This window comes from Mustela lutreola, chromosome 3 (genome assembly GCF_030435805.1).
Source record: "Mustela lutreola isolate mMusLut2 chromosome 3, mMusLut2.pri, whole genome shotgun sequence".
NCBI classification, from domain to species: domain Eukaryota; kingdom Metazoa; phylum Chordata; class Mammalia; order Carnivora; family Mustelidae; genus Mustela; species Mustela lutreola.
In genome coordinates this window covers 638,450-651,537 of record NC_081292.1, presented here as the reverse complement: position 1 = coordinate 651,537, position 13,088 = coordinate 638,450, and the positions used below count along the sequence as shown (strand labels likewise).

Sequence of the window (13,088 nt, the reverse complement as noted above, 5' to 3'; positions counted from 1 at the left end):
AAATTGAACAAAGGTAATGAACTTGGAAAATGGTGAAATGGATAGATTCCTGAAGAAATGAAAACGTCAAACTTGGCAGAAGAAAGAAAACCCAACTAACCCAGCAAGTGGAGACCATCTCCCAAGGCCTCCGGAAGCCAGCACACACCGGGCCCACAGGCTCTAAGGTTGGGTTCTGCCCGCCTCCTAACTGCCGTCCCATAAACGTGGGTCGGAAGACCAGGCAGATTCAGAGCTGCCTGAGGGCTGGGGCTGCGAGGCTGTGGTTTGAGGCACACATTCGAGCTCATGGATCCCACCCTCTCCTCCCTCGGCGGGAGGGACGGAGAAGCTGCCGGACGCTCCCTCTCAGAAAGCCACTGGGGAAAAGAGCCTAGTGCCTTGGCTGACACAGAAAAAGCTTCTGTGGACGTTCTGCATGACCACTGAAAGTCCGCGATAAAAGGCCGGGGAGGAGCATCTTGAATCCTCAGAGCTCCTGCGCCCACGTCCCAGCATACCGCCTCGGGAGTGGGACACAGGCACATTCCCTTAGGATCAGAGCAGGACCCCCGCACCACTGTTGGTGGAGCCTGGAGCCAGTTTTGACGGCGAGAAATAGAAATGCGGGGCGGGAGGCTTTGTGGACCGTCGCCCAGCCTCCCCGCCGAGTCCCTGGCCCTGCTTTGTTTGTCCCCGTGGCGCCCACTGCCTTCTAAACCTACTGGACGCCTGACTGCCTGCCGCTCGCCGTGCCGCTGCTGCCGTGGAGGTGTTGCCTGTTTCCACGGCGGCATCTCTGCCCCTGGAGCCCCACCTGTCACTCGTAAGCTCTCAGTCTTTGTCTTGGGACGAGCGGTTCCGTCCTCGAGACATCCACTCGTGTCCGAACAGAGTCAGTACGCAGACATTAGAACCTGGGACCACCTGTGCTCCTCAGCTAGTGACAGGGTGCCCCACTAGACAGCGGCCAAAACGCACTGCAGGCCGTAGCAAGAACGTGGTGCACAGTGCCCTAGAGCTGAGGTCACCAAGAGTGTGGACACCCCGCAGAAAACAAGTTAACTGTTCCGAAAACCTCCCGGTGAGAAGAGGGACCGCGGCACCACTCGGACCCGCAGAGCAGGGGCGCGTGGATGGGGGAGACAGGCGCGGAGGCCCAGCAGCAGACACATTTCCTCCTGCCTCGAAGCTGCCTGTTCATGTCTTCTGTTCTGTTGGGTTTTCGGTTCCCGTACCAACCAGCCCTCCGTCCTGCGTGTCCCTCCTGCTCCTGCTTTGTCCGTGGTCCTGTGGTTCTGTTAGGGATGGACTCTGCCACCAAAATGATCTCGTGTTTCCGTGTCGTGTACCTGTCTTCTCTGTTGTGCCATGGGTTTGGTTAGGGTTAGAAAAACCTTTTGAATTCTGCAAGTCGTTTTCCAGATCTTCCTAGCACCCAGTGTACTTTTATTGTTTAATCCGCCTGGACCTTATCTTGGGAAACCGTGAGTGAGAGTCCGTCTCCTCTCCAGAGGCCTGCGTGGGCATTAGTTACCTCTCGCCGTGGAGCTAGTTGTTCCGAAACTTGGCGCCTTCCCACTGTTACTCCACAGCCACTGTCGGTGCAGGATCCGGGCATGGTGCAGCCGCGAGGTTCTGGTTCAGGGTCTCGTGTAAGGACAGTTAAGGCTTGGCCGGGGCTGGGGGCTCTGCCTCCACCAGGCTGGCGGCCTTGCTTCCAGCTCAGCGGCTCTCCCCAGGGCTGCTTGCCCGTCCTCACGACCTGGCCGCTGACCTCCCCCAGAGGGAGAGCCTGCTGCGGTGCCTTTTGTGACCCGATGCCTTTCTGTACAGTGGGAAAAGCAAGGAGCTCCCTGGGAGGCTGGGCCACTGCCTGCCCCTTGCCCATGTCCCCTAGCTGTCTGAACGCCAGCGGGGTCCAGCATGGGGCAGAGCCCGCGGTCCTGGGGTTTCGCTCCGTGCTGTTGCGTACCGCCCTGCTCCTGCCTCAAGGTTGGGCTGTACTGAAGAGTTGCCGCTGGGCCTTCTGCATGGATGCCCTGTGGGCATCCTTTGCCATGATCCTGGCCTGGGGTGGGAGCGGGGTGCCCCTGCAGAGCCCAGCCCCAGGTGACTGCAGGGGTGGGGGTGGGGGCAGGCTTCCGCGTCACGGGCCGAGGGGTGGTGGACCCTAGAGATGCAGCTACCAGCAGCTTCAGTTTTTAACCAGTGCAGCAATTTTTAAAATTTTTTTTACAATTTTGAATGAATCAGCCCTAGGTGTTTTGGTTTCCAGGGCTTTCTATACTCTAGAGACCAGTGCCCAAAGGAGGTGTGACGCTGGCTCCTGGCTCCTGGCGGGAGGGAGCCAGGCCTCAGCTCCCCTGACGCACGGGGGCCTGCTGTGTGTCTGCTGTCCCCGCAACCAGCCGCGGGGCGGAGGCTTGGGTCCCTGAAGCAGCCTCGGATCCTGGGTGCACGCGTCTGTGTCGCCCCAAGAGGGTGCTGGAATGACCTACACTGGCAGGCTCCGATGCCCGCTGTGGGGCAGGCAGAAGGCACGGGCCCAGATGGCCTCTTGGGGCCCCGCAAGTGCAGGAGCACGTGCCCTTCCCTCCCGACCAGCGCGGCCCTGGGAGGCAGCAGCCTTCCTCCATGACTGGTGTCTGTCTTCTGTCCCATGGAGCAGATCTGTGTGCCCGTGGAGTCATCCAGCCCCTTGGTGGTGAGCAACCAGAAGGAGGTGCTGCGCTGCTTCACCGTGCTGGGTAAGCCGTCACCCTCCTGAGCCCTCTGCGGCCGCGGCCGTCTGCTCCCCGGGGCGCCTGGGCGCTGCCCGTGTGCCAGAGGCAGCTTTGCTCAGGGCTTGGAGTGGAGGAGCTTTCTGTGTCCACCTGTCCCTGGGCCCGTGTGTAGCTCCGGAGTCTCACCGTGGAGGCCTGGCTGGGCTGCAGCGCCCGCGTCCATCCTCCAGGGCTCTGGGTTTGCACACGCCGGTGCCCGGCAGGGAGCGGAGACGATTACAAACCCTTTTTTTGGATGTTGCTTGCCCCGCAGCTCGCTGTGCACCTGACCGCCTACTGGCCTTCCTGCTGCCCAAGCTCGATACCAGCGGCGAGAGGACCCGCCTGGGCACGCTGCAGGTCGTGAGGCACGTCATCAACTCGGCCGGTGAGTGTGCGGTGGGGCAGGGCCTGAACACGGCAGGTGCTGTCCGTCTTTCAGGGGAAAGGAACATCTTGCTGGTTTTTTTAAGATCTCATTTATGGGAGGGGGCGCGAGCGAGCAGGGGTAGGGAGAGGGACAGGCAGGTTGCCCACTCAGCACGGAGGCCGACCCAGGGCTCGATCCCATGACCCTGAGATCATAACCTGTGCTGAAACCAAGAGTTGGGCGCTCAACTGACTGAGCCCCCAGGCACCCCTGCCTCTGATTCTTTTTTTTTTTTTTTTTTCAAGATTTTATTCATTTGTCAGAGAGAAAGAGCACAAGCAGGGGGAGGAGCAGAGGGGGAAGCAGGCTCCCCACCGAGCAGGGAACCCCAATGTGGGGCTCCATCCCAGGACCCTGGGATCATGACCTGAGCCGAAGGCCGACGTTTAACCGACTGAGCCACCCAGGCATCCCCCTTTCTCAGACGCTTAAAAAAAATTTCCCTATTTCCTAACTCTCCAAAATTCCAAACTCTTTGAAAAATACCTTTCTGCCTGGCAGCAAATGCCCATTGTAGACGTTTGCCTTTGATGGCTGGCTGGGACACTGGGCCCCTGCGCCCCTTCCCCGGGCCAGACGTGCCCTGCCTGCCCCTGGCCTGATGGCTCAGACATGTCCTGTGTCACCTGTCCTGGTTACCCTGGGGGCCCCGTCAGAGACCTGTCTCTCAGGTGTGGGTCCCTGGGCAGGGCTCAGCTGGCCGTTGGGCAGAACACCCGTTAGCCTGCGGGTGTGTCTCTGACCCCCCCCTCAGTCAGACGGAAGGCTCCAGGCTTCTGCTTCTGAGACTCCCGGAGCCAGCAGTGGGCTCGTTCTGTGTCCTTGCTGGCTCTGGTCAGTCTCACTTCAGCCATTGTGGTCGATGCGCGTCACGTCCCGCTCTGGTTTGTTTTGGTTATTTTAAAGATTTACTTTAGAGAGCGCATGGAAGCGAGGGGAGGGGCAGCGGGAGAGGGAGAGAGACACCCCTCACTGAGTGTGGGGTCTGACTCGGGCTCAGTCTGCGACCCCAAGTTCACGACCTGAGCCGGAACCGAGAGTCAGACGCTTGACCGACTGCGCTCCCCGCGCACCCCTCGTTTTGGTTTTTATAAAAGTAAAGCCCGAACTTAGTTCGACTTACGGTGAGAAACTCGGTTCTAGCTTGCTGATCTATCCTAAGTCCTGAAAATGCGTCTTTTCCAGGGATAGCTGCATCTTACTCTTGTTCTCGTCCCCTGTGCGGACACCGATGTGGCACTCAGCACTGTGTGGCGCTGGGGTGAAGGGCCTGTGGGTGACGCAGCCTGTCTGCGGGCCAGGGCCCCTCGCCGCACTGCAGGCCTCACTGATCCCAGGAGCTGCAGTGCCCCCCGTACTGGCTGTGTCCCCCCCCCCGGTGCCAGCTGTGCCCCCCACATCCCCGTGCTGGCTGTGTCTGCGGCCCTGTTCACGCCCTGGGCACCTGCAGAAAGGCCCCATCATGGTCTGATTTGTAGGTGAGGGTAGGAAGGCTTCGCGTTAGCATGAACGGCAGGTGTAGGACGCACACCCAGCTTCGGGTGAGCTGGGGCCCTACTCTTTCTAGAAGTTCTCAAATTTTGAGTTAAAATACTATGAGTAAGAAGTTGGGCCCGTGATTAGATTCCTTTGAGCCGTGACCCAGGAGCCTTTCTCGTGTGGGTGTGCCCTGCCGCACCCGCCAGGTCGGCCACACGAAGGAGGCTCTTGCTTCTTCTTCCTTCCCTGTCTCACTGGCCTCAAGCTTCGGGCCTGGTCACCGAAAACTGGTGCCAGTCTGAGTTTCCACACAAGTGATTCGGTCTGTTTGCCTCGATGCCCAAAGGATGTGTATTTTTTTATTTTAAATTCAGAAATTTTATTGGCTATGTTGGCTGTTCTGGGGGTGATATTTTTCCCAGATCTGTCAAGTGCCTTTTCAGTATGTCGTTTCAAATCTTATTTTGCCTCAGGCTTTTTATTTTTATTATTTTTTTAAGATTTTACTTATTGGGGCACCTGGGTGGCTCAGTGGGTTAAGCCTCTGCCTTTGGCTCAGGTCATGGTCCCAGAGTCCTGGGATCGAGCCCTGTATCGAGCTCCCTGCTCGGCAGGACGCCTGCTTCTCCCTCTCCCACTCCTCCTGCTTGTGGTCCCTCTCTCTCTGTGTCTTCTATCAAACAAATAGATAAAATCTTAAAAAAAAAAGATTTTATTTATTAGAGAGAGTAAGAGAGAGCAGAAGCAGGGGGAGCACCCCTGGGGTGCCTGGCAGGCTTAGTCAGAGGAGCACGCCACTCTTGATCTCGGGGTTGTGGGTTTGAGCCCCACATTGGGCATAGAGATGCCTTAAAAATGAAATCTTTGGGGCGCCTGGGGAGCTCAGTGGGTTGAGGCCTCTGCCTTCGGCTCAGGTCATGATCCCAGGGTCCAGGCTCTCTGCTCAGCGGGGAGCCTGCTTCCCCTCTCTCTCTGCCTGCTGCCCTGCCTGCTTATGATCTCCGTCTGTCAAATAAATAAATAAATAAAATCTTTTTTTTTTTTTTAATTTAAAGATTTTATTTATTTATTTGTAAGAGAGAGAGAGAGCTCAGGCAGAGAGGCAGGCAGAGTCAGAGGGAGAGGCAGGCTCCCGGAGGGGCAAGGAACCCGATGAGGGACTCGATCCCAGGACACTGGGATCATGACCTGAGCCGAAGGCAGGTGCTTAACCCACTGAGCCAGAGCCACCCAGGCGTCCCAATAAATAGATAAAATCTTAAAAAAAAAAAAGAAATCTTTAAAAAACTAAAGTGCTCTCTCAGCGTGTGCCTTGAAGGGTGCCTGTGCTATGGACACTTGTGTCTCTGTCCTGGTTCCTGTTGGTCTCAGGGCCACTTCCTGACGGCCGCCTTCAGTCCCCACTTTCCTGTCAGGAGACAAAGGCTGACCTTGCTGGCCGTCCGGTGGGAGAGGGTCCTCAGAGCAGCAGCAGCAGCACAACTGGGAATGTGTGGAAAGTGCCCACGTGCACCTGCTGACAGGCTTGTCGGGACTGGGGTGCTGGTGGATGCCCCCAAACCTGCTTCTGCCTGACTTAGGACACTTCCGTACCTGTTGCCCTAAATTATCTACCGTCCAGCTTCTTCTTGGGCAAAATAGTGTTATTTGGGAAAAAAGTCACTTGTCCCCCAAGGGAAGTGGGCGGGCTTTGCTGAAGTGCCGTCCCCTCCCCGTGCTGAGGACCAGGCTGTGGCCAGACCCTGGCGATGGGGCACTGGGCCTCGTGGGGGAGGACGGGCCAGCCAGCCTCGGTCCTGGTGGGGAGACTGAGCCGGCTGTTCGTTTCTTGCAGCTTCTCAGATGGAAGTTAAGAAGCCCTTTATTCTGTCCTCCATGAGGCTTCCTCTTCTGGACACCAACCCCAAGGTAGACGGTGGGGTCAGCCGGAGCTCGGCTGGGAGCAGCAGCAGGAGGTGGGCTGGGCTCGGGCGGGAAGTCCTCATTGACTCAGCCCGACCTGGACATCAGAGGGAGGACGTGGGTGTGGGTGCTGCTGAGCCGTCAGCCAGGACTCCTTACACCCTGCTCCTTACACGGTTAACCACGTGGGAAGGGAGGCAGGAGTCCCCGAGACCCCGTGGGGTCCGCTAATTCGCTCCAAGGGCTCCCAGAACTCACGAGAGCGGTCAGGCTCCCGGTTAGGCTCATCGCAAGGAAAGGACGCAGACGCCCTCAGCCAGGGGCAGGGGCGCGCGGGCAGGGCCTGGGAGGGTCCGCACCGCCCTCTCCCCGTGGAGTCACGGGCAGCGTGTGCTCTCCCGGCCCGAAGTGCGGCTCGCATGAGTGCTGCCGGCCAGGGAAGCCCCCGCCTCCCCGTCCAGGATCTTCGTCCGGCTCCCGTCACGCTGACCTGGTCGTCTTCCTGCCTGGCCGACCTCCGTCTCCAGCCCCTCGGGAGCCCGAGCTGACACCGTGTGGCCCAGAGCCCCGGGGAAACAGGACACTAGACTGGCCCGTCCCAGCAGCCAGGGACAGGGTTGACCCTACTGACCCTTACTGGGGCCCCGTAGTCAGGCAGGCCTGCTCACTCCCGGGTCGCGGGGTCCCCCTGCCCGGCCCCGGGGGATTGCTGCAGACTTGGCGCTCATCCTGGGCAGCCTACTCTTTGGGCCCTTCCATGAGAGTTTTGGAAACTACCGACGTGGACCCCCAGGCACTGAGGCCACGTCTGTTGCGGGCCCCACGCATAGCCCCAGATTTCTTCCTGGTGCTGTTGCGTGGGACGCCCCTGAAGGGCCGCCCCTCGGGGCGTGCACGTGATGGGGGATGGCGCGGAGCTGTGAGTGGCCAAGGAGGCTGGGGCAGTGACATTCGCCCCGAGGTCCAAAGGAGAGAGGCCTTTTGAGGAAGGATCTCAGGGGTGGGCAGCGTTGGACTGGCAACTGTGCCTGTGGCTCAAGGGGAAGCCCGGGGGCGCGTGGGAGGCGCCAGCTCTGGGGGAGGGGTTTTCGGCCTTGCTGACCGTGGCTGTGCCTTTGAGCCACCAGGTGGGGCCATTAAGTGGGGCTGGACGGTAGGTTCAGCTCCCAAGGGGGTTGTGGCAACAGCGGCTGATTCAGGGTCCTTGTGCTGGAGGGGGGCGGTGGAGCGGAGGGTAGGGCCCCTGAGAGGTACCAGCCCTAAGAGCAGCAGCCCTGCAGCTCGAGGCGGGGTGAGTGTGGGGCAGGGGGGACGGCACATCGGGAGCCAGAGGAGCAGGTCTCACGCCCAGGGAGGGAGGGAGGGAGGTGTGGGGCAGGAGGAAAAGGGACCTTCTGCTGAGGCCACGACGCCTCTGCAGGCTGCCGAGGTGGCCACGTGTGCAGCTGAGGGGCGGGCTGCGGCACAGCTGCAGGCACAGGTGCCGAGGAGGGCCGGGTGTAGGTGCACAGCAGGGGCGTGTGGCACAGATGTGGGTGCAGGAGCAGGTGCAGGCAGAGGACAGGGCAAGATGCCGTATCCCAACTGGGCTGTCGCGGCACCGTCCAGGGCTCCCCCCTCCCCGGCTCCTCCCTGACCTCCCTCGGTCCCGGGCAGGTGAAACGGGCCGTGGTGCAGGTGATCAGTGCCATGGCCCACCACGGCTACCTGGAGCAGCCCGGAGGAGAGGCGATGGTGGAGTACATCGTGCAGCAGTGTGCACTGCCCCCCGAGACGGAGGTAAGGGGGTGTCCCCCACCTGTCCACTCTGGGGCTCAGAAGCTGTCGGCCTTCTGGAGGCCGTGTGCCCGTCAGAACCTGCGCAGTCCCAGCGGGGGCGGGGGTCTCAGCCCGTGCGCTGAGCGCCTCTCTGCTTTCTGCGCTAGGGCCCCCTCCCTCAGCTCCCAAGGCCCCGCAGAGAGATGCAGAGCACATACCTGGTTCTCTCTGGGGCTTTTCTGTTGAAAAAGTTACTAAGCAAATCCAAGTTTCTTCTTGAGGGAGAGCAAGGTAGATGACAAAAATGCAGGCATGACTGGGTGGTTTGTCCCTGTGTCCTGGCCTTGAGCCTGCCCTCGGCCTGGTCTCTCGGGCCCAAGTCAGCTCAGAGCTGCGTGACCCCCGCAGGGAGCTCCGCATTTGGGCGGAAGCACTGGAGTCCAGCCAGAGCGAGAGGACGCTGCTCCCTTGCTCCGAGAGCCGCTCGGTGGGCCCTGGGAAGGGCCGGCTCGGCACTGTTCCTGGGCCTCGGGTGGCCAGGTCTCCCCTGCTCCAGCCCGTTTCGGCCTCCGCGTGTTCACAGCCGCTCCGGGGCCTTTGGGCTTACGCTGAAGAGAATCAAGATCTCTGTTTTAGTCTGTTACTAACCAGTTTTGGGGCATTTATAGATTTCTTTCAGGGTATTAAAATTTTTCTAGGTGATTACTTTTTCATGGCCATCGTGGATTTGTAATTTCATTGTGTTGTCTTCTGTGAATCTGGCCAGGTTTATTCCTGCTTTTAAAGAATTTGTTGAGAGGGAGTGCCTGGGTGGCTCAGTGGATTAAGCCACTGCCTTCGGCTCAGGTCATGATCTCAGGGTCCTGGGAACGAGCCCCAGCCCCACATCGGGCTCTCTGCTCAGTGGGGAGCCTGCTTCCCCCTCTCTCTCTGCCTGACTCTGCCTGCTTGTGATCTCTCTCTGTCAAATAAATAAAATCTTAAAAAAAAAAAAAAGAATTTGTTGAGAGGGACACCTGGGGGGCTCAGTCGTTAAGCCTCTGCCTTTGCCTCAGGTCATGATCCGGAGTCCTGGGATTGAGCCCACTTCGGGCTCCCGGCTCCACGGGCGGCCTGCTTCTCCCTGTGCCTTTCCCCCTGCTTATGTTCTCTCTCTCGCTGTCTCTGTCAAATAACCCAAAACGTCTTATTGAAAAATATATAGAGAGAGGGGCGCCTGGGTGGCTCAGTGGGTTGGGCCTCTGCCTTAGGGTCAGGTCGTGGTCTTGGAGTCCTGGGCTGGAGCCCCACGTTGGGCTCTCTGCTCCGCGGGAAACCTACATCCCCCTCTCTCTCTGCCTGCCTGCCTCTCTGCCTACTTGTGATCTCTGTCTGTCAAATAAATAAAAATAAAAAATCTTAAAAAAAAAAAAAAGAGAGAGAGCTTGTTGAGGGGGTGCCCGGCTGGCTCGGTCAGTGGAGCAGGCAGCTCTTACTCTCAGGGCTGTGAGTTCAGGCCCCATGCTGGGTGCAGAGATGCCTTAAATAAATAAAATCATTTAAAAAATGTTGACCTAACAGATGATCAGGCTCTCAGAGTTGTTCGTACTTGTGCGGGAGGAAGCTCTGTCTGTGTTCAGAGCGTTTTTTTAAAACTTGCTATTCAAGGCCTAAACGTGTCTCTTCTCTCTACTTGACCTTTGATCTCTCCGGGAGAGGTGGGGGGTCTCCGACACTCATTGCATTTTGGCCATTTCTCTCTGGTGTTCAGTGTTTGCATGAGTGGGAGGCTCGGACAGAACGTGTGGCCAGCAGGGTCAGTGTTTTGCAAGGGAGCGTCCTAGGGAGGCAGGTGAGGACGCAGTGTTGGCCGAGGAGCTGTCCCCCGCCTGAGGCTGCGGGAGCTCTGGCCTGCTCTGGCGAGACCGTGGCGGTTTCCGTCATTGCCACTCGGGCGCGCCCGTGTCTGCGGACGTCAGCATGGCCACAGCTGAGGATAAAGTGATTTCTTACAGAGTCTGTGGCGCGCAGGGAAGGCTCATGGTCGGTCTCCGTTGTCCTGGAGGCTGGAACTGAGCCAGCTGGGCCCATTTCCTTGAGCACTGCCAGTGCCCAGTCTGTCACTTGCCCACAGTGGACGGGTGTCTCCTGTGGTGGCTGGGTTGGGTCTGCCCTGTTTGCGTGCTGGCTACGTCCCTGCCGCCCAGAGCCCACAGCAGTGCAGGCTTTGAGAGCAGAGCAGGACCATCCCATGCGTGCTCCTGCCTCTCCCTGTCACCCCCCCACCCCGGCCGTAGAAGCTGGGTCCCGACAGCGAGGACCTCACCGCGGACAGCGTGCGGGCCATCAGCATCAGTACCCTCTACCTGGTCAGCACCACCGTGGACAGGATGAGCGACGTGAGTGCGTGCCTGCCTCGCGGCCTGCGCCTGGGCTCGCCCGAATGGCTGGCCACCCGCCCCGGGCACCTGACCGACCGCTGGCCTCTGACCTCGTGGCCCAGGGACTCTTGAACTCCGGGGCGGGCTCCTCTCTGGGCCACCTCCCCAAACCGCCCCAAGCCCCTGCGGGGCCTGAGGGAGCCCCTGGCTGCGTTGGCCCCGGCGGCCAGGACTCCTGAGGCGCGGCACCCAGACCGCGGCTCTGCTCCCCAGGTGCTCTGGCCCTACCTGCTGGCCTTCCTCACCCCCGTGCGCTTCACCGGGGCGCTGACCCCGCTCTGCAGGAGCCTCGTGCACCTGGCCCAGAAGAGGCAGGAGGTGGGAGCCGAGGCCTTCCTCATCCAGTCCAACAGCAACGGTGCGCCCTGCTCCCTACCACCTTCTCCTCACCCCCCATCGAGCCCTCGAGCCCGGCCTCTGCCTGCCTCCCAAGTGCCCGCACCCCACGGGGCGGTCAGGGCCTGGGCTCTGGGGGCGGCAGCCTGCTGAGCACGTCTCCCTCCTCCTCTCCAGTGGCCCTCCCCTCACCGTACGCCATCACCACGAGGCTGCTGGTGAGCATCGCACAGCACGCTGTGCCGGCCCCGGCCCCTCCCCGAGCCAGCACAGCTCCCCGGGGGACTCAGGGAGGGGGTGGGCTCGCCCTCGGTCCCTGTGTCCCTGGCCTCATGCTGTCTCACAGCGGGGCCGGTCGGCCACACCCCGTGGGGCTTGGGGGAGCTGTGTCCCGGAGCCCTCCTCACCTCCCCGCCACGGGGTGGCCTTGCGGGGCTCACGTGGGGCGCGGTGGCCCCTGGAGCACCTGGAGCTGCCGCCTGCACTTCCATCAGACAGTGGCCTCCCAGCCCTACGTCGGGGACGGCCGCGGGGCCGCCTCTCTGCGCCTCTTGAACGCCCTGCATCGTAGCATCCACCCTCTGCTGGGGCAGCGCTGGGCAACCACAGTCCCCCCGTTGCTGGAGCACCTGGACGGTGAGGCTCTGGGCCGCGGGGGCCCCTCCACCTCTGATCCCGTGTGTGCCAGTTTGCGTCCTGGGTGGCTTTTGGGGACCAGAGTTTGTTACGTTGGCAGAAGCGGCCTCCCCTGAGTTTCAACGACACGGGGGCCGGAAAGGTGTCCCTGCTGGGTGTCACCCAGGAGGCTCTGGGCTGTGCCAGCTGCTCGGCTGTCCCAGACAAAGGATGTGGCCTCTCTGGAAGGTGCTGGGCAGGGACCTGGGACTGGGTCTCTGAATTCCGCCCCTGCTTGCGGGGATGGGCCAGGCTGACCGCTTGACCGGTCCTTGCAGAATTTACCGAAGAAACCCTGTCCCAGAAGGAGTGGGAAGAAAGGCTGCTTGCGGTGAGAGCGGGCAGGGCGAGGGTGCGGCCTGGGTCTGCCGTGCAGGGCTGTCGCGGGCCGGACAGCTTGGGGCAGGGGATGCTAGTGGGAGGCTGCCCCTCTAGGGTCGTGATGCCGCCTTGACCTCACAGGGCTGGGGGTGGGGTGGCTGGTGGGCGTCTCCGGGGCGAGGACTGTCTGCCGCCCTCACCACTGCTCAACCTGATGGGACAGGCCACCGTGTCCCAGGGGCTCCGAGCTTCTGCCGGGAGGCTTCTGTCCTGCCCTCTGCCAAGGCCAGTGCGCCTTTGGCTGCCCAGAGGGTGCTCTGCAGAGGCTCCAAGGTCATCTGCTGACCATGTGGAGCTGTGGCATGGGACCACCCAGGGTCGCTGCATGTGTCGCCCCTGGGTCTCAGTCCCCTCCCCAGCCAGCCCACGAAAGGGCTGTGTTCCTGGCCCCTCACTGCCGTGGCTTCTGCCCACAGTTCCTTCGGGACACGCTGGCTGTCGTGTCTGACAACACGTGGATCTGCCAGCTGAGCCTGGAGATGTGCAAACAGCTGCCTTGCTACAGCGGGCTGCCCCAGGAGAAGGTTCGCAGAGCAGGGGTGTGCGGGGGGAAGGGCTTCTGGGCGTGGCCCTTAGGCTCCCCAGTTCCTGTGCCTTAACTCTGGGGGGGCCTTTCTGCCTGAACATGTCTCCAGTGGCCTGCGGGCCTGACAGAGCCCCCGCGGGCTGGCTGGGAGATGCGGGAGCCCAGTTTCCCCTCCTCTCGCTCCTCAAGTCGCTGCCCAGAACTCATGGGGTCTTCACAGCGGCCACTGCCCTGGGCTCCCGGCAGCCCCGGGCGCATCTGGTTGGCCTCCTGCCCCTGGGCTCCGGCGCAGCTGTGCCCCTCGGCTCTCTCGCAGAACTTCCTGTACAAGTGCGTGGGAACCGCGCTGGGGGCCGCCTCGAGCAAGGACGTGGTGAGGAAGCAGCTGCGGGAGCTGCTGGAGGCGGCAGGACACCAGGAGGAGGCTGAGCGCGAGG

The 13,088-nt window shown here is 61.0% G+C and overlaps 1 protein-coding gene across 6 annotated transcripts in view; it reads left to right on the top strand.

The window, feature by feature from the left end:
* Positions 1–13,088, top strand: part of MROH1 (maestro heat like repeat family member 1) — a 60,957-nt gene that overhangs the window by 26,977 nt on the left and 20,892 nt on the right. For all 6 annotated transcript variants that reach the window (XM_059165455.1, XM_059165458.1, XM_059165454.1 and 3 more), the window contains exons 10-20: positions 2,651–2,729; positions 3,019–3,132; positions 6,488–6,561; positions 8,212–8,334; positions 10,590–10,691; positions 10,947–11,091; positions 11,247–11,287; positions 11,564–11,705; positions 12,023–12,075; positions 12,542–12,649; positions 12,968–13,087. In XM_059165455.1, coding sequence (XP_059021438.1) covers positions 2,651–2,729; positions 3,019–3,132; positions 6,488–6,561; positions 8,212–8,334; positions 10,590–10,691; positions 10,947–11,091; positions 11,247–11,287; positions 11,564–11,705; positions 12,023–12,075; positions 12,542–12,649; positions 12,968–13,087 — 1,101 coding nt within the window. The remainder of the gene's footprint in view (positions 1–2,650; positions 2,730–3,018; positions 3,133–6,487; positions 6,562–8,211; positions 8,335–10,589; positions 10,692–10,946; positions 11,092–11,246; positions 11,288–11,563; positions 11,706–12,022; positions 12,076–12,541; positions 12,650–12,967; position 13,088) is intronic.